General features: G+C 34.1%; 2 protein-coding genes across 3 annotated transcripts; one reads left to right on the top strand and one right to left on the bottom strand.

Moving 5' to 3' along the window:
* Nucleotides 1–6,594: 6,594 nt before the first annotated feature.
* On the bottom strand, nt 6,595–7,780 carry LOC129319286 (uncharacterized; the record flags this gene model as incomplete). The annotated part of the gene is made up of 1 exon (XM_054964303.1): nt 6,595–7,780. A coding segment is annotated over exon 1 (882 nt), but the record flags the coding sequence as incomplete, so codon positions are not given.
* Nucleotides 7,781–17,006: 9,226 nt separating this feature from the next.
* Nucleotides 17,007–20,022, top strand: LOC129319316 (protein FAR1-RELATED SEQUENCE 6-like). 2 transcript variants are annotated; one of them, XM_054964339.1, is made up of 2 exons: nt 17,007–17,468; nt 17,866–20,022. In XM_054964339.1, the coding sequence occupies exon 2, from the start codon at nt 17,866–17,868 to the stop codon at nt 19,864–19,866; it is 2,001 nt and encodes a 666-aa protein (XP_054820314.1). In that variant the 5' UTR covers nt 17,007–17,468; the 3' UTR covers nt 19,867–20,022. The 2 variants fall into 2 exon arrangements, with proteins under 2 accessions (XP_054820314.1, XP_054820315.1); XM_054964340.1 differs by having other exon boundaries at nt 17,007–17,506.
* Nucleotides 20,023–21,708: the final 1,686 nt, after the last annotated feature.

Raw genomic sequence — 21,708 nt, 5'->3', positions numbered from 1 at the left:
CCCTAGACCCTAAACCCTAGACCCTAAAACCTAGACCCTAGACCCTAGACCCTAGACCCTAGACCCTAGACCCTTAGACCCTAGACCCTAGACCCTAGACCCTAGACCCTAGACCCTAGACCCTGAAACCCTAGACCCTACCCTGAACCCTGGAACCCTGAACCCTGAACCCTGAACCCTGAACCCTGAACCCCCTGAACCCTGACCCCTGAACCCCAAACCCTAAACCCAAACCCTAAACCCCAAACCCTAAATCCCAAGCCCTAAACCCCAAGCCCTAAACCCCAAGCCCTAAACCCTAAACCCCAAACCCCAAACCCTAAACCCCAAGCCCTAGACCTCAACCCTCAACCCTCAACCCTCAACCCTCAAACCCTCAACCCTAAACCCTAAACCCTAAACCCTAAACCCTCAACCCTCAACCCTAAACCCTAAACCCTAACTCTTGAACCCTCAACCCTGAACCCTAAACCCTGAACCCTGAACCCTCAACCCTAAACCCTCAACCCTAAACCCTAAAAAACCCTAAACCCTAAACCCTAAACCCTAAAAAACCCTAAACCCTAAACCCTAAAAAACCCTAAGCCCTAAAACGCAAAACCCTAATCCCCTAAAGCCCTTAAGCCCTAAAACCCTTAAACCCTAAACCATAAACTCAACCTTTCAAGGCACCAAGATCAAATAATGCATCTTTTATCTCTAAATCAAGCACATCTTGACCAAAATGTCTAATCATATCAATCTCAATTAGCATAAAGGTTTTAGGACAATTCAACTTATATCTACTCATGATAACTTTGTAAAAGAGTGATGAGAATAAAGAAGTGGCCATATCATACACCCATTCTCAAACAATTTTATTGCCCAATAGGTCCATCTTTTTTCACAAAAGTTAATATAAAATCAAATCAACCTAGGAAGCTATCAAGGAAGGAGTTAATATTAGAGAAGGAAGCATGGATGTTTCATGGAAATGGAGCCCAAGTGACTAGTTCTCAATCAAGTCTATTTATAACTGTAACACACCAAAATTTTTTTTTAAATAATTTAACTCAACCATAGTTGGGTTACAGCCACCCAACACATTTTTATATCAATAATTTCGATATAAAATATTTTATAATTGGTTTCAACTCACATACTATAACATTTCAGATAAATTTTTACCTCCCACATGCCATTAGCTAAATCACATTTGTCATCCTTATACTCCCAACAAGTAAACTAAATCACATTTGTCCATCCTTATACTCCCAACAAGTAAACTAAATCACATTTGTCCATCCTTATACTCCCAACAAGTAAAATAAGCAATTTAGTCAATTTTTAACACAAGCCAGTTATTTGGCCTTATAATCATGCCATTTTAACCAATCCAAAGTAAACCAAATATTAAAATTACAGTCATCCAAATTGTACCAAAAATAGAAATAGTTTGAAAGGCATGATTACATTTATATATTCATATAATTGACAATAAACAAAAAAAGCCCTAATATTGACAATATAACACATTATAAATCATAAATTAAATACCCAAAAGAGACAGTGGATCTATACCACTAAGTCTCTGGGACTCCTCCACGTGTCACTCGTGGCTCTTCTCCTGAAAATTGTTAACCACATAATGAGACTCAAAAGTCCCAGTAACCAAAGCCAATTTATGATAGTGTATACAAACAGTTAAGTGTGTGTTTACTAAGTGAGAATTAAAAATAATATAATTCAATAAATATAAAAAATAATACAATACACACAAACAACCATCCTTATATCTCTCCATTAACCTCGAGCCGTAGCCCTCACTCGGTGCTAAATTACCCGGCCAAAGGTAGATTAGCCCGAGCCCTTACAAGCCACCTATTGAGCTCTAATAGGGGCGTACCACGTGGCACATAAATACAACAATAATAGCAAGTCTCCCAACACCTCCCACAATAAATAAACAAATTCATAATAATATTGCACAATTATACAATATTACAAAATTCATAATTTTCTCAATAATCACCCAATTAACATGAAGTAACACTAATCACAAATTAAAAGCATGGTTACCTTGTGGCCTTTTTCAATAAATTATTCCTTAAAATTTCTCTCTCACCACAATCTTCACCAGTAATACAATCTACAAATAACATATTATTTATAAATATTAGTTTCAATTTTTGAAACTAATAAAATAATTCTAATAATAGAATTAAAAATATAACATAATTCCTAATTCAATCTTAATACAAATCTATAGTTAATACTATTAAGTAAAATTTTTAACTCCTCTTTTAATTATCAATAAACATTAATAATCTAAAAATCAACTTCTAAACTAATTTCTATTATCAAAATTTTCTTTTTATTTCATAAATTCGTACCTAAAATACCCAAAAATTAAAAATTGAGCTCTAGCTTAGAATCATAATCCTATAACCATAATAATTCATTTCTCATCCCAAATAATCATCTAAACCTCAATAAATCAACATATATTTTCAGATCTAGTTTAGAATTTGATCCATAAGCCACAAATTCAAAGATCATTAACAAATTTATACTCTAGACATTTATTATACTACTGACAACCTCAAAAACCATATTTATTCAACATAAATTCATCCCTCTTCCAGATCTTAAATTTTCTACCACTACAAACTCAGAAACCAAAGAAGAAGGATGACTAAGAAAAATTTTAGAACACTTACTTAGTCTTGAAAAGCTTAAAATCACACCCTAAATATCCTATTAAAAACTCTTACCTTAAAAATTTAGATATTTCGCACCGGTGACTCGCGTTCTCTCCGCCTCAGCTCGCGCGCAGGAATGAATGAGGAAATGAAGGAAGGTGAGTTTTTATAAAAATTCAGTGGGTCCCACACATTTTTTTTTTTTATTTTTCTTCTCTCTCTCCCTTTTTTTTATTATTATTTTATATTTACTATTCATGCGGCGCCGAAAGCAAATTCGTTTTCTCTTCTTCTTCTTTTTTTTTTTTTGGCATACCTTTTCCCTTTTTTTATTATAATAATAATTTAATAATTTTTTTAATTAATTTTTTTTAATAAATTTATTTTTTTTAAATTTTTTTTAATTTAGAATTATATCCTAAATTAGATTTAATAATCATTTTCTACTAATTTTCTTACCTCTAAATATTATTTTTTTAAAAAAAATTTCTATTAACCTAAATTAACTATTAAAATTTAAATTGGGATGTTACAATTCTCCCCTCCTTTTAAAAATTTTGTCCTCAAAATTTAAAATTAATAACTATTAACTACTCACTTAATCAAAAAGACGAGGATAATCACGTCGCATACTGTCCTCGGTCTCCCACGTAGCATCACCTGGAGTCGTGCCCTTCCAAATTACTTTAACCAATCTAATGGTCTTGTTTCTTAATTGCTTGTCCTTGTAATCCACAATCCTTTCTGGTTCAGCTCTGAATGTCAAATTCTCCCTGAGTTCAATCTCCTCGGGTTCAATTATATGGGAAGGATCTGGTTGATACTTTTTCAGTTGTGACACATGGAATACATTGTGTATTCCAGCAATTTGGGGTGGTAATGCTACTTGGTACGCTACTGGTCCAACTCGTTTTAAGATCTCAAAAGGCCCCATAAACCTTGGTGTCAACTTCTTAGCCTTAATAGCTCTTCCAACACCAGTTACCGGAGAGATTTTCAAAAATATGGTCACCTACTTCAAACTCAAGCGGTCTTCTCCTCTTATCCGCATAACTCTTTTGTCTACTTTGAGCTGTGAGTAATTTTTGCTTGATTAAAGCAATCTTTTGGGTAGTCTCATCAACAATGTCTGGCCCCAAAACAGTTCTCTCACTTAATTCTGTCCAACACAGTGGCGATCTACATTTTCTTCCATACAATGCCTCATAAGGTGCCATCTGAATGCTAGAATGAAAACTATTATTGTAGGCAAATTCAGCTAATGGCAAGTGACTATCCCAATTACCTCTAAGCTCAATGGCACAAGCTCTTAACATGTCTTCAAGAGTTTGTATGGTTCGTTCCGTTTGCCCATCGGTCTGGGGGTGGTAAGCGGTGCTAAAACTCAGACGAGTACCCATGGCTTCCTGTAATGACTTCCAAAAGTTTGATGTGAATCTCGGATCACGATCAGATACAATATTTGTCGGCACTCCATGCAATCTCACCACTTCTCTTATGTAGATTTCAGTTAATTTTTTCGAGAGAATACTTGATATTAGTAGCCAGAAAATGAGCTGATTTGGTGAGTCGATCTACGATTACCCATATAGTGTCATGACCAGAAGATGTTCTAGGCAATCCTGTAATGAAGTCCATAGAAATGCTGTCCCATTTCCACTCTGGAATATCAAGAGACTGTAGCATCCCGGCTGGTTTTGATGCTCAATTTTGACTTTCTGACAAGTCAAACAACGAGTTACATGTTCAGTTACATCTCTCTTCATCCTTGGCCACCACCAACCACGTCTTAAGTCATGATACATCTTAGTTGCTCCTGGGTGAATGGTATATTTACTCTGATGAGCCTCCTCAAGTAAGATATTTTTCAATCGAGTATCATTAGGCACACACACTCTACCTTTATATCTTACGACATCATCATCGGTCACATCAAAATGTTCAGCCTTTCCAGCCCCAATCTCTACCCTAATCTTATTCAAATAATCATCCTTCTGTTGCGAAATTCTGATTTCTTCCCAAAAATTATTCTCAAATTCAGTAATATGTAGAGCAGCCAAACGATTTCGACTACTTCTACATTTACTGCATGAAAACTACTCCATAATTCATGTTCTCTGACCATCATGTGAGCAGTATGTACAAGCTTCCTGCTCAGAGCGTCGGCGACTACGTTAGCTTTCCCTGGATGATACTTCAACTCAAAGTCATAATCCTTCAAAAACTCAATCCATCTGCGCTGTCTCATGTTGAGCTCCTTTTGATCAAACAAATATTTTAAACTTTTATGATCACTGAAGACTTCAAAAGAAGAACCATAAAGATAGTGCCTCCAAATCTTCAAGGCAAATACCACAGCAGCAAGCTCCAAGTCATGAGTAGGGTAATTTTCCTCATGAGGTCTCAACTGTCGAGAGGCATAAGCCACTACTCGATCCTCCTGCATCAATACACAACCTAAACCTTTCTTAGAAGCATCAGTATACAAGGTATAAGGAGCAGTTGGAACAGGTAAGGTGAGCACCGGTGTGGTGGTCAACCTCTTTTTTAGCTCCTGGAAGGCAACTTCACACTCGTTCGTCCAAATAAATGGAGCATCTTTCCTGGTCAACTTAGTCAAGGGCATTGCAATTTGTGAAAAACCCTTAATGAAACGACGATAGTAGCCTGCAAGACCCAAGAAACTCCTAATCTCTGTCACACTTCGAGGTTGCTCCCATTTCATCACTGCATCTATCTTACTAGGGTCCACTGCTACCCCTTCTTCTGAAACAACATGGCCTAAGAATTTAACTTCTTTAAGCCAAAAATCACATTTGCTCAACTTGGCATAGAGCTTGTGCTCTCTTAATATCTCCAAAACAATTTTAAGATGTCTAGCATGGTCCACCTCATCTCGAGAATAAATAAGTATGTCATCAATAAAGACTACAACAAATTCATCGAGATAAGGCCTGAAGATTCGATTCATATAATCCATGAAGACAGCTGGGGCATTTGTTAACCCAAACGGCATCACTAGGAACTCATAGTGCCCATATCTAGTCCTAAAAGCAGTTTTAGGGATATCCTCTGCTCTAACCCTCAATTGATGATACCCTGATCTTAGATCAATCTTAGAAAACACCGCTGAATTGACTAATTGGTCTAACAAATCATCAATTCGAGGTAAGGGGTACTTGTTCTTGATGGTTACCTTATTCAATTGTCTATAATCAATACACAATCTAAGGCTTCCATCTTTCTTTTTCACAAACAGTACCGGTGACCCCCATGGTGATACACTCGGTCTGATAAACCCCTTCTCTAACAACTCTTCAATTTGTCTCTTCAACTCAGCTAACTCCGATGGAGACATCCTATAGGGTGCCTTAGAAATAGGCCCCGTACCAGGTACGAGTTCAATCGAGAACTCAACCTCTCGTTCTGGAGGCAAACCGATCACTTCAGTAGGAAAGACGTCAGGGAATTCTCTCACTACTGGAATCTGATCTACACCTTCTTCAATCTCTGCCTTGATTGAGAAGAAAATCATAAAAGCTTGACAGCCCTTTCTTATACACTGTTCTACTTGAGCTGCAGACAACAACATAGGACTTTGGGACTCTACAGGGGTTACAGTAAGAGCTGAGAGTGACACACTCTTTTTCTGACAATTAAGTACAGCTCCATTTGCAGACAACCAATCCATCCCCACAATAACATCAATCCCAGACAAAGACAAACAAATGAGGTCTATGGTGGTCTTTCGACCCTCATACTCAACCTCTACATTTAGACATGCCTTAGCAGTCCTTACAGTCAAACCAGCAGGAGTAGAAATCTTCACATCAAAAGGTAAGGTACACACAGGCAATTTACATCTTTTCATACATTCATCAGACACAAAAGAGTGTGTAGCACCCGAATCAAACAAAGCACAAACATCATTATCAAGGATTCGGATTATACCTCGGATAGCATTAGGGTTGTTAGCAGCCTCTGGCCCAGAGAGGGCATACACTCGTGCTGGTACTGTAGGTCTCTGATCATTACCCCTATTTTGGTTTTGATAGCAGAATCGAGCAATATGACCAGGCTTCTGACAGATGTAACAAACCCAACAATCACCAGAATGAAACTTCCCACACTTACTGCATGCTTGATTACTAGCAGCACTAGGAGTAGGATTAAAGGTAGCTGGGCTCCTATAGGACCCTTGACTTCCACTCTGATTCCCTCTGTAGCTCTGGCCCTTATGATAGTAGCCCTTCTTCTTCTGATTTCTAAAGCCTCCAAAGATTTGACTGCTCCTCTTCTCTACTCCACCAATGGGTCTGGTGTGGATAGGGGGCTTCCCATGAGGTTCTTTCCTCCTCTCTCTATCAGCTTCTAATCTAGCCTCTCTCTTCCTCCGAGAAACTATTCGAAGCTTATTGCACATCTCACTGAATGTCTTGATCTCAAAAGGGGCTAACTGTTCCCTTAGATCAGGCCTCGCCTTCTCTAGTAATCGTTCAGCCATCCACTCCGTGTCTTCATGTTTCTGGAGGTAAGTAGAGTATTTAGATAATTCTGAGAATTGTTCAATAAATTCATCCTCATCTAAATCACCCTGGCGGAATGCATGAAACTCAGCCTCCTTTTCTGCTCTCAGTGCAGTAGGAAAATAATTCTCGAACAATATGGCTTTAAAATCTTCCCAAGTAAGAGAGGAATCATCCTTCGGTCCTGATGTTTCCCACCATTTCTTAGCACTCTTCTGTAGTAGGAATATTGCCAGCTGCACCTTTTGATTAGAAGTGCACACAACCATACGAAAAATACTCTCCAATTGATCTATCCATTCTTCAACCACCGCTGGCTTAAGATTTCCATCGAAAGTAGGAGGATTAAACTTACGAAAAGTACTCCAGATCTTTGTGATCGTGGATGTCTGTTGCTCAGAGTGGAGACTCACATTCTTCGGACTAGTCTCATGGTGAGAATAAGGAGGTAAGCCTTCATCAGCAGATTGGCTCGCATTGAATACCTTGGTATGGCTTCCTTCTTGTTGGCCATTTCCCTCTCGGTTGTCATTCTCCTTATATTGTCTTAAAGCGGCCAACTCTTCTTCTTGTCTCTTCATGCGGTCACTAAGATTATATAGTAGATCCATCATTTGCCTCATGGTTGGCTCATCCTGCCTTAGTTGTGACTGTATGGGCTCGCCCTGCCCATTTGTTGCTGTGTGGGCTCCGGTTGTGGCAGTGAAGGTATGTCATTTCCTATTGGCTCTATAGAATCACCGGCAATTTCGCCACCTCTCCTAGTTTTGGACACCATCTCTCCCCTCCTAAAGGATGGAAGTCACATAATTAAGTTAACACTAATCTCAAGACAAGAAAAATAATGGAGAAGTATTATGATTTACTAATGTATATTGCCAATAAACTAGGTTAATGTATAACAATTTCATAATTTATAAGAATTTGAAACATGTAGCTCTGATACCAAAATTTGTAACACACCAAAAATTTTTTTTTAAATAATTTAACTCAACCATAGTTGGGTTACAGCCACCCAACACATTTTTATATCAATAATTTCGATATAAAATATTTTATAATTGGCTTCAACTCACACACTATAACATTTCAGATAAATTTTTACCTCCCACATGCCATTAGGCTAAATCACATTTGTCCATCCTTATACTCCCAACAAGTAAACTAAATCACATTTGTCCATCCTTATACTCCCAACAAGTAAACTAAATCACATTTGTCCATCCTTATACTCCCAACAAGTAAAATAAGCAATTTAGTCAATTTTCAACACAAGCCAGTTATTTGGCCTTATAATCATGCCATTTTAACCAATCCAAAGTAAACCAAATATTAAAATTACAGTCATCCAAATTGTACCAAAAATAGAAATAGTTTGAAAGGCATGATTACATTTATATATTCATATAATTGACAATAAACAAAAAAAGCCCTAATATTGGCAATATAACACATTATAAATCATAAATTAAATACCCAAAAGAGACAGTGGATCTATACCACTAAGCCTCTGGGACTCCTCCACGTGTCACTCGTGGCTCTTCTCCTGAAAATTGTTAACCACATAATGAGACTCAAAAGTCCCAGTAACCAAAGCCAATTTATGATAGTGTATACAAACAGTTAAGTGTGTGCTTACTAAGTGAGAATTAAAAATAATATAATTCCAACAAATATAAGAAATATTACAATACACACAAACAACCATCCTTATATCCCTCCATTAACCTCGAGCCGTAGCCCTCACTCGGTGCTAAATTACCCGGCCAAAGGTAGATTAGCCCGAGCCCTTACAAGCCACCTATTGAGCTCCAATAGGGGCGTACCACGTGGCACATAAATACAACAATAATAGCAAGTCTCCCAACACCTCCCACAATAAATAAACAAATTCATAATAATATTGCACAATTATACAATATTACAAAATTCATAATTTTCTCAATAATCACCCAATTAACATGAAGTAACACTAATCACAAATTAAAAGCATGGTTACCTTGTGGCTTTTTCAATAAATTATTCCTTAAAATTTCTCTCTCACCACAATCTTCACCAGTAATACAATCTACAAATAACATATTATTTATAAATATTAGTTTCAATTTTTGAAACTAATAAAATAATTCTAATAATAGAATTAAAAATATAACATAATTCCTAATCTCAATCTTAATACAAATCTATAGTTAATACTATTAAGTAAAATTTTTAACTCCTCTTTTAATTATCAATAAACATTAATAATCTAAAAATCAACTTCTAAACTAATTTCTATTATCAAAATTTTCTTTTTATTTCATAAATTCGTACCTAAAATACCCAAAAATTAAAAATTGAGTCTCTAGCTTAGAATCATAATCCTATAACCATAATAATTCATTTCTCATCCCAAATAATCATCTAAACCTCAATAAATCAACATATATTTTCAGATCTAGTTTAGAATTTGATCCATAAGCCACAAATTCAAAGATCATCAACAAATTTATACTCTAGACATTTATTATACTACTGACAACCTCAAAAACCATATTTATTCAACATAAATTCATCCCTCTTCCAGATCTTAAATTTTCTACCACTACAAACTCAGAAACCAAAAAAGAAGGATGACTAAGAAAAAATTTTAGAACACTTACTTAGTCTTGAAAAGCTTAAAATCACACCCTAAATATCCTATTAAAAACTCTTACCTTAAAAATTTAGATATTTCGCACCGGTGACTCGCGTTCTCTCCGCCTCAGCTCGCGCGCAGGAATGAATGAGGAAATGAAGGAAGGTGAGTTTTTATAAAAATTCAGTGGGTCCCACACATTTTTTTTTATTATTTCTTCTTCTCTCTCTCCCTTTTTTTTATTATTATTTTATATTTACTATTCATGCGGCGCCGAAAGCAAATTCGTTTTCTCTTCTTCTTCCTTTTTTTTTTGGCATACCTTTTCCCCTTTTTTTTATTATAATAAAATTTAATAATTTTTTTTAATTAATTTTTTTTAATAAATTTATTTTTTTTTAAATTTTTTTTTAATTTAGAATTATATCCTAAATTAGATTTAATAATCATTTTTTACTAATTTTCTTACCTCTAAATATTATTTTTTAAAAAAAATTTCTATTAACCTAAATTAACTATTAAAATTTAAATTGGGATGTTACAATAACTCTTTACCTTGAGCGTGGAACCTAATGATAGCACTTAGAGAAAAATATGGAAGCTGTAAGTTTCCAAAAGATGTAAGTATTTGCATGGTTAGCTTATCATAAAAGTTACTTACTAATGCAAATCGCAAGAGGTGGAATATGCATACGGATAATAGGTGCAAGATATGCAAAGATGCTATCCAAGACATCATTCATGGATTACGAGATTGCCCTGAAACAAAAAGATTCTAGATGGAGCAACTAGATCAAGCAAGTAACAAGGGTTTCTTTAATGTTGAGCCCCAAGAGTGGATAAAATAGAACATAGGAAAACAGAAGTAGAACCAAGGTGCCCCTTGGAGTTTTTTCTTCTCAAAAGCTTGTTGGGCTCTCTAGAAAAGAGAAAATGAGATAATTTTTCAAGATAAGACTACTCCTAATGCAACAATAGAAGCTCAAATTTTAGCCATCATAAGAACGGCCCTATCTTAAGTAGCATTTGGAACCATCAAAGGAGAATTAGTGTAAACTGAATGTCGATGGTGCGTTCTCGACTAACTAAAGCACTATAAGGCGCTAAGGTTTGATCCGAGACTCTAATGGTGTGTTGAAAGCTTAGTTTATGTTTAAAATGGATAATAGTGACTTATTGGTAGTGAAGCTTTAGGCATGTCTTTAGGATCTCAAATTGGCATGGGATCTCAATTATAGGAATATAATTCTTGAGTCTGACTGCTGTGCGAATGTTGAAGGGAGAGGTCTCTACTAGTCCCCAGTTGGATGATGTTGTTACAGAGATTGGCACAATGCTTGTACGGAACTATAGATTTGATGTCCAATAAATCTCTAGATATGCGAATGATATTATAGACCTGATTGCTAAGACTGCTCTTTCATGAGTTAATGGGTTTCATCCCATCCTCATTCCCCAGCTTGATTTAGTTTGTGTTTTACAACAGAACTTGTGCATTGTAGCTTAGTTTGGTTTTCTCTTTTTCATTTTTATAAAAAAGAAATTATCGCCATGTGCTAATTTCAAAGGCAAAGATAATATTTTTCAATAATTGGCCTGATCAATTTCATGCTTTATATCCAAATTATTTATCAATGGTCAAATTTTATTTGGCACTTAATGACATTTATAATATTAAAGAATCCGTGTGGCACATATGGAATTTTTGAAGGAAAAATTTGTGATCAAATTCCTTTAATTCATATTTATGGCTCAACAATAGCAACATGTTAATGTTCAATAGAGTTGTAACACGGGCTCTCTGATCACATATTTATTCGCTTGATTGGGTTTCAAAATTAATTAATAAATGTCATTATATGTCATTAAAAGCTACAATTGTAGATTTATTGCGTGGAAGAGAGAGTTTACTTTTTGGCACGCGAATGATGAGAATTTGTTTAAATCATTTGCTTGTCATTTGTTTGAAAATGTAAGAATTAAAACTTGATGTTTTAGCTATGTTGATTGGCAGAAGTTACAATTTTCTATGATATTATATTAGTGTATGTCATTTAGTGAGATTAAGGTTTTTTTATGAATTAAATCTTAGTAATTAAGTGAATGTTATTTACAACTGAGGACTATGATTCCCTAGTTATGATCCCTTTTGGTTATTTAGACATTAATGTGGTGTTTATTGCATTTTAAAAGTGTATGAATTATTATAAAGTGGTTACACAATAATTTTTAGCAGTTACTGATGTTTTGTCTAAAGCAATGATGGTATTGTACATTTAAACTATAATATAAAATTTGGTATTGGCTAATTAGGAGTAAATTATATGTTTATGGATGTCTCAAGTAAATGAATAACGTCCCAAATGACTTATTACTAAATCTATTTTCTTTACAAGAAGGTATAAGTACATTTTTAAATTTCGTTATCAATTATCATCAATAAAAATGTTTCTATTGTGCAAAGTTTTATAAAAAGACCTAAAATTATTTTACAATCGGATATTTTTCATTATTTAATATATTGGCAATGTTTGATTTTACGGTTTAAGGAATGATTTATTACTGTGACTCATGCATACTTGATTTAAAGTGTGGGACCAAATCAAAACTCTAATTGCTAATGACAATTCCGTTAGCCCTTGATGTACCATGGTATACCCAGCAAGGTGTTTGTAGGAGGAGCTAGTCATGTGCGTAGACTAACGCACGTGGAACAAAGGGATGGATATTCATGAGCATTATACTCACGCTTGTTTCGTGGCTCATGTCGCAGTTGTTTCGTGACTTTTAGCCATGCTTAACTAGTTACTTATCCTCATAAACTGTGTGTTCACACTTATTCATTACTTACCCTCATAGATTATGTGTCTACACTTGTCATTCATTCTGATAAAGTCCTACTAAATGATATTTGAAATTACTATTTTATTTATTTATTTTTAAAATGAGTCTTATTAAACAAGTTGATTTTCATGAATGAATTTTTTTTATAATAAGAGAGTTGCATTTCTTAACTATTTAATATGGGCTTGATAGTTTACAAAGCGAAACTTGACCGTGTGTTGTAATCATATGAAGATGTTTTTAGATTAAATGCTTAAATGAAATTGTTTGGTTTGAGTTATACACTCCTACTTTTCTAAATAATTATTTCAATTAAATTCAAGTTTATTCTATTTCTATTTCTTTTTTCATTTCTTTTAATTTTATTTTAGGACATTATTCACTAGAAAAATATTTTTGGTCTAGATGGAATGGTTTAACTTGTATTTTAATGTGTTTATTGAGGCATTGTATTATTGAAATGGAGTAAAAACATTAATTAGGCAAGTCTCATTTGATGTACTTTGAACCTTGTATTAAACCAATGGTCTGGGCCTAGGTGCTCCATGTTGACTATAGGTAAGATCCTCATTTTTTTTTATAAAATTGAATATTTGTCGGTAAGGAGTGAAACTTCTTTGTTTGTATCATTGTTGTTCTTTGTTGGGATAAATTTTGAGAAGTCTCATTTTTAGGATAGATCCTGCTAAAATTTTTATAGAAAATTACGAATTTTGGGTTGCATGAAAAATATAAAAAAAATAATAAAAAGAAAATATATAATAATTCTATTTATACATTGAATGTGTTTATGGTTTAAAAATTTAAAATTTCTTTAGTTAAGACTTATGAGATATGAATTTTGTATACACATTTCCATGCCAATTGCAACTTAAATTTTCGAGGCGTGATTGATTGGTATCAGAACAGGTTTTGCTATAGTGTGTGGAGCAAGTGCTTTTCAATGAGGATCTAAATATTATTATAAACTTAGGCATACTTATATTTGAGGCACCATTGAAAATCTTGTAGAATGTCCATGCCTTCCATTCCTAAAATTTTTTATTGGTCTAGGAGTTTGTCATCGTTTGAGTGTCTTAAAAATGGCCTAAAATGGGTTTAAAATTATTATTTAACAATTTTTTTATTGGGTTTGAACATTAGCTAGAAAATAATTATTGATGTTTTACTTATTTATGGCATTCTTGTATTGAAGACTTATAATATTTTAGTACATGAAAATGCAGTGAATGTATGTCATCAAATATTTTCTTAAGTGCTTAATATAGCTATTGTTTGTGAGATTTTAGGGGAAATTATTACCTAATGATAATAGCTAATTCCTAAAGAAGACAAATAACACCTTTGTTATATTTAGTATGATGCATATGATAATAGTGGAATGTTTTACCTCATATAGTAGCATTGATTTGTGCTCTTTTTGTTGATAATATAATCAAACTACATCAAATGTGGGTATCCATGAGGTGCCTATTCCTAGAATTCTATGAAGTGTTTAACTTCTCTGATTATTAAAAAAAAATTGCTAAAGGATTTTGGGTGTTGTAAGAGTGATATTTAACCAAATTGTTGCAATAATAACCTTCATTAGTTTGAGGTTGAAAATAAATACATGAGTAAGTTTTCCTTCTTTTTGAAAGCAAAATCTCAGTGCAGATAACTAAACATGTTGATTTTGTCTAAAGTCCTTGAAATAAATCATATGCCTTAATGTTTCAAAGTCAAGGTATTAGAATAAATATTAGATATTGGTTATGCTAATTTCATTTTATTATTAAAAAAAAGTTTATTTGGCTAACATTTTTTATTTATTGTCAGGAATGTTTCAATTTATTGACTGAAAAATTGGTAATTATGTCTTAATTCCATTGTCTTGAAAAGAGTTCATTGTGATTCCAAGTAGGTTTTGTGATATTAATGCAAATTTTTGTTATTTAAACCAATGAGCATACTTTATGTTTTGCATCAAAGCTATTGTTGTTGTTGTGGCTTCTCAAGCTTCAATATAAGCATGTGGGAATTGATATTTGTATTTGCTTTGTTATGTGGGGAAAAAAATTTCGTATATGTTTTAAGTAGTTATATATTTAGGCTTTGCGATGAGCTAGAAACATTTACTCTTGACCTCAATATTGATCTAGACAAATTCTCTTGCAGTAAATGCATGAGTTCCTAATTCCCAATCAAAGATAATGACTATTTTGCTTGAGTCCTATATTATGAAATGGCTGATATTGCTAAGAACACATAAATTATGTTGTAAGTCTAAGAAAATATATGTTTGAGCTAGGTATATGAAACTAGTTGTGGTTGTGGCAAATACAAAAGCATAATTTGTTAAAGATATCTACCATATTGCTTTATTTTACAATCAATATTCTAATGTCACGTTCTTATCTCAAACTCATATATGAAGCATATAATCCTTTCTATTAAAAGTTTAGAATGACTGAGTATATTAATTGACACAATTATGCTATTTTTAAATGCTACATGTATTGAGTTGGGTTTAAGTTTATAAATAGACCTCACAACCTAGTTTCATAAACTCTGCATATGTTTATAGTGATTTTAACTTTAAAGTAGTTTATAGATGACAATTTTTAGGAGAAAGTTATAGTTGGTTGTATGCACATGTTTTGTCATGAGTTTGGAAAGGATTAGTTGGGTATGTTATTCACAAAGAAAACTTGTGGTAATATTAGGTATATAAGATTTATATTAAAAAAATGCTCATTCAATTGTAATTTTTCATAACAAACTTACATTTATTACTTTAGATTTGTGAATTCTACTTGACCCAAAAATGTGATCAATTGACCTTAGTTTTACTTGAGGTATATATGCTATGATGCTTAAATTTTGTTTGAGCCTACAGAAGTATGTATTTTGCTTGATTTTGAAACAAAAGAGAAATAGTATTCTTGTTGTTGGAAGTTCAAATATTAAGTTTTATGTTACTAAATAGATTGTGTAACAATGATTATTCAACCCAAAGATTGAGAATTGGTGACTGTAGTTGTGTGCAATATTTGTTATTCTATATATTTGTTTTACATTTGTAAGGTAACTATTAGCTATGTGTTTAAAAAAAAAAAAATTCTTCAGACAGTGGCTGTAGCAATATGTTTTAGATTATGCTATGGTCCTTAATGGGTGTGAATAAGGATGTTTTGGTTGGTTTATTAAGGATAATTTTCATTTAACGGATGTACACGTATTTCACCATTTCAACTTGAGAAAAGTAGTCACCAAAAAAAAATTGAATTGATCTGTAAATGTGAGAACTTGATTTAAAAAAAAAAAACAAAGAAAAGAAAAAATATGGTGCTACCAATACTTGTCTTAGTTTTGTGTTAAGAATACTCATGCACTTATAAATTTTGTTTTGAAGCTAAAAATATAGGCATGCAAAATCGTATCACTATGATATGTGTAAATTTATGATCTTTTGATTGAACAAAACTTGCATATTCAAGCTTTTGTGAATAGAGTCTTGCAGTTTGAATTTACCTCAAGCACACACGTGGATTGGATATGGTTTATGTTTAAAGGCATTGTCTTATTTTCTTTTATGCCTAATCTTGAGGCTGAATTTCCATTTGAAGTAAGGTGTGATTTTGCTAAATATGTTGCATATTGTTCAATCTTGTTAATATATAAAATTGAGAAAGAAGGAGAAAATGAAATTCTCAAGGAAAAAAAAATTACAATGGCTTAGAAACAAAATATTAGAGAAAGGTGATTGATTACAAATTTATTTTACTCTCAAAGTTATATTCGATATACTAGTTTGGTTTGAGAAAATAAGGTTGAGAAATTAATATTATTGTAGTAGTTTGTACTGCCCAACTCTTTTAATCAATGCTATTATTGAATTGGTGAGAAACTTTTGAGATTATTTACTTGATTCTGAAAAGTTATTAATTTTTTTTTTAACAAAATAAGACTTCAGATATTGTTTAATAGTGATAAGTATTTATAGAATATGGCAAGGATTGCGGCATTTTAGCTTACATTAATCACTCATTATTTTACAATCTGAACTTTGGTTGCTGATCATGACGCATAGCATTGTATAATTTAATTCAGGGAACCGAATTTTTAAGGGGAGAGGAATATAATGCCTTAGAAATTTAAAAAAATTTGAAGTAATTAAATTTATTTAAATAGTATTTTGATTTTTTTTAAAATTAAACAAATGTTATATGTCAGGCTAGTGGCATCAGGCATGGTGGAGACTGTGCCCGTGATCTATTCACCTAGTCGCGGGTTCCAATTTTTTGTGAAATTACCATATTATCCTTTTTAAATAAAATGTGGGGAGCTTCAGATTTTTTTTCCTCTCCCTTGCCCATTTGCTTCAGCGACTGGTCAAAAGCTTGAAACCCTTCACTCCATCGTCCTTTCTTTCTTGCCCTCCCTTCGCTCACTCCCCTTGCCGTCCCTTGCTGTCCAGTCTATTTTCGGCGTTCGCGTAGGTGAGATTCATCACTGCTCCGTCAATTGTGGCTCCTTCGTCCTCCTCGGTTTCACAGTACCGAAGCCTTTCTTTCTCCCTGTCATCCGTTTCTCATCCGAGTGCCGCAGTGGCGCTGAAGATTCTTCCCTCTTCTCCGCCGTCGACTGTGAGTTGGGTGGAGCTCGTCTTTTCTTCCTCTTCCGTGTTCGACGTCCATCTCTGCTCTTCTGTCTCTGTTCTTGCTGTGGTGTGGGGCGTCGGATGTTCTCCTTATTTGTCCTCCCCTGTTGAACGCCGCAGACTTCCCCTCTCTTCTGTTTCGCTGTGATCGAGTTGAGGTGAGGAGCCCCACATTCTTCATCTTCTCGCTGACGTGGTGTGTGTGTTTCTTTATTGCTGAAGTTATATATATATATATATATATTATGTTTTTCTTTCCTCCTTTCTATCTTGGTAAAACTTTGTGCGTGTGAGCTTGTTTGAGTTGGAGCAATTGTGAATCCCCCCTCTTGTTCCAGTCTGCGAGAATGGGAGTGTAGAGGTATATGTGTGTGTGTAATTTCAGTACAGTTGATGGATTACTGTTTGATGAAGATGAAAGTGGATTGATTTTTACTTGAGTTTAAAATTGATATTGTTGAAAGAATGAAATTGGGAATGCTTGATTCATTAAAATATGGTAATCTATAATTTGTTATACTGTGTTATAAAAGTTATGTTTGATTTTTGTTTCAGATGGAAGAAGTTTGTTTAAATAGTGGGCCAATTTTTTATGAATGTGATGAGTTTGATGTTGAGAACTCTTCTGTATCAGAGCATGATCAGGAATCCTTGGACCCAAGATCAAAGAACCATCCACCTCCAACTGTGGGTCTGGAGTTTGATTCTTTTGAAGAAGCTTACAACTTTTACAATGTTTATGCTAAAGAACAAGGTTTTGGCATTAGAGTGAGCAACTCATGGTTTAGATCAAGGAGAAAAGAGCGATATAGAGCAAAACTCAGCTGCAGTAGTGCTGGTTTCAAGAAAAAGAGTGAAGCCCATAATCCAAGACCAGAAACAAGAACTGGTTGCCCTGCAATGATAGTCATTAGGATGGTGGACTCCAAAATATGGAGGATAGTGGAAGTTGAACTGCAACACAACCATCAAGTGAATCCAGGAATTAAACGGTTCTACAAGTCACATAAGAAAATGATACTTGCAGCCAGAGAAGCACAACCACCACCAGATCCTATTACAGAAATACATACCATTAAATTGTATCGAACAGCTGTCATGGATGCTGGTTATTATAGATTCTCCAATTTTGTTGAAGGACAGGAGATGAACTTCGATAATTTGAAATATTTGGAACTTAAAGAAGGGGATGGCCATGCTATTTATAATTATTTTTGCCGAATGAAACTGACAAACCCAGATTTCTTTTACTTATTTGATATTGATGATGATGGGCACCTAAGAAATGTGTTTTGGGCTGATGCCAGGTCAAGGGTGTCTTACAGTTACTTTAATGACATTGTTATTATAGATACAACTTGTTTGGCAAACAAATATGAGATCCCTCTGATATCATTTGTTGGCGTAAGCAACCATGGACAGTCAGTGCTACTGGGCTGTGGCTTCCTTGGGTATGAAAAGGTTGATTATTTTGTTTGGATATTTAATGCATGGCTAAAATGTATGCTTGGTTGCCCACCACATGTTGTTATTACTGACCAGTGCAAGCCCTTGCAAAGTGCAGTTGCTCAGGTTTTTCCTCATGCTCGTCATTGTTATTCTTTGCAGTATATCATGCAGAGAGTTCCTGAAAAGTTGGGCGGGTTGAAGGGATATGAAACAATCAAAAGGCAACTGAATAGGGCAGTTTATGAGTCCTTAAAGATAGTCGAATTTGAAAATTATTGGGCTGATATGATGAAGCAGCATGGATTGGGGGATAATAAATGGCTTCAAATATTGTATAACGATAAGCATCTGTGGGTTCCGGTTTACCTCAAAGACACTTTTTTTGCAGGAGTGGTCCCTACAAAAGAGAATGAGGGCTTGATTGCATATTTTGATGGATATGTACACAAGCATACATCCTTCAAGGAATTCATTGATAAGTATGATCTAGCTCTACATAGGAAGAACTTGAAAGAAGCCACGGCAGAGTTGGAGTCAAGGGAATCAAGTGTTGTTTTGAATACAAGATGTAATTTTGAACTGCAGTTATCAAAGTTGTACACAAAAGAAATCTTTAGAAAATTCCAGTCTGAGGTTGTGGGCATGTACTCCTGCTTCAATACAAGACAGGTAAATGTTAATGGATCTATAATAACATATATAGTGAAAGAACGAGTTGAAAATGGGGGAAAGGAGGAGGTTAAAAAATTTGAAGTCTTGTATGAGGCAAATGAACCAGACATTCGGTGTATCTGCGGTTTGTTCAATTACAAAGGTTATCTATGTAGGCATGCACTGAATGTTCTCAATTATACTGGTGTGGAGGAAGTCCCATCTCGGTACATTCTGCAGCGTTGGAAAAAAGATTTCAAACAAAAGTTCGTTCACGATCATGTCTCTAGTAACGTTGATACATACAGCCCTGTTGATTGGCATAAACAACTTTTTCATAATGCCCTTTCAGTGCTAGAAGAAGGGGCACAATCGCTAGAGCATTACATGATTGCTTTACTAGAATTGGAAGAGTTGTTAAAAAAGTTTGATCTGCTGGAGAATAACTCATTGTAACAATTTACACAAGGTTCTCAATCAAACAATGCTACTTCAACTGTGGCTGTGTTCTCAGTCTTCGTAATCCCTATATCTTGTTTACACCATACATTAACAATCCTAGTACTGTTTGATCTAATTTTATATTTGGGGCCAACTAATGGTCTTATTTCATATTTAGTTCGTCATGTTGCTTATGACACCATCTTTTCACCATACATTAACAAGAAAATTTTCCAGCAATTTAAATTTAGTTATGCTCCCCCCCGCCCCCCTCTTTTTTGCCAAATTTTTCCTCATAATTTACATTGCGGCTTTGAATTTTAGTTATACCAGTTATATGATAAATAATGAAATCAAGTAGCAGATAGGCTTGCCAAGGATGCGCTCAATGGTTCAAAGAGTATTGATATGGCTCCGGATCACCTTTAGTGCAAGAGTACCCTCTCATGTACCAAAAGAAATTGTATGATAACCAACCTCATTCTTGTGTAGCATTTGAAGTCGTTATTTAATTCCTAGCTATTTAATCTTCTTATGCTTATGATTTTACCTTCAGTTTGTGATAAACTCGTATGCTACACAAAAAACTCACATTAATAAATACATGGATAAAAGTGGCAAAGTAATTTTTAAAACTACCAAGTGTCCTATATTTTGAATTGAACTAAGCTAGAAAAAGTGCTTTACAATTTGAATGGAGGGAGTACATGTTTTAGAATTTAAATGGAGGGAGTACAAATACAACTCAAAACAAATATTCTAAAATTTGATAATTCAAATTAACACTAGCGTCATCATTTATCCTTATAAAAATGGAAGAAAACAGTTATATAAAATAAATAAACTTCTGTTTCTTAAAGAATATCAAACTTACAATTACAAATTTATACAATGAAATTTAATGATTTTTAGAAATAAATATATTTAGTATTAAAAAATAATACAAAAAATAGACTGGTTTCTACCTTTCAAAGCTCATCCTAATGAAAGTCAATTGTATTATTTCAAAACTAAATATTAAAAGCTGACCTTTGAAATAATACAAGTTTAATCCCGCTTTATACCTTCATGTAAAAAAATAGAGTTAAATGGCAAATTTATCTTAAAACTTTTTTCTCCAAGGTGCTTGACACTCTAAACTTTTTTTTGAAGCATTTTTGCCCCAAACTTATTTATAAGGAAAATATTTTTACTCCACTGTTAAATATCAAAAAACATTAACCGTTAAACTAAAGTTTGATCAAGGGTTAAATGGCATATTTATCTTAAAATTTTTTTCCATAGACGTTGGATATCCTAAGTAGGGCCCCCTGAAAATTTTTAAAATAGAGCAATTTTTCCCTCCCTTCTTCATCCTCTTCTCCTTCTTCCTTCTCTTTTACCAGCAACCTCCTACACTACCATTGATCCAAATGCGAAGCTGGAAAAAATGGATGTTCGAGATTCGCAAGCCTCGCAAGAAGTCTTACACATGGCTCGGCATTTTTACCCCTTAGAAATGACTGCTCAAGCCCACAACATTGCTGCTCTATATATCAAAGGCAAATCCATCATTCTTAACTTCTTCTAGATTGTTGTCATCCTCCCTCGACATGCCACGTGCTCCTCGCATAACATCCAAGTTGCCATGGTCAAGTTTGATGTTGTGAAGCTCTCAAGAGTGTCTAAGTCAAAGTCAAAGTCTGCGAAGTTGTCATAGTTGAGTGAGCTAATGGAATCGTCGAATATAGAAGAAGAGAGCTTACATGTGGCCAAGTTCATATGAATTGACTCAATGGGTAGTTGATTGTTTTCGGGTATAAGTGTGGGTTTGGATGATTTAGAACTACTTGTTGTTGTCCATAGAGTTTTTTTTAT

This window comes from Prosopis cineraria, unplaced genomic scaffold (genome assembly GCF_029017545.1).
Source record: "Prosopis cineraria cultivar Desert tree isolate PC_DT_omini unplaced genomic scaffold, ASM2901754v1 PC9, whole genome shotgun sequence".
Lineage (NCBI taxonomy): Eukaryota > Viridiplantae > Streptophyta > Magnoliopsida > Fabales > Fabaceae > Prosopis > Prosopis cineraria.
The sequence above is the reverse complement of the archived record's forward strand: the minus strand, read 5'-3'. Positions and strand labels throughout refer to the sequence as shown.

Excerpts from the sequence above, each read along its gene's own strand:
- LOC129319316 (XM_054964339.1), top strand. The coding sequence starts at position 17,866 with ATGGAAGAAGTTTGTTTAAATAGTGGGCCAATTTTTTATGAATGTGAT.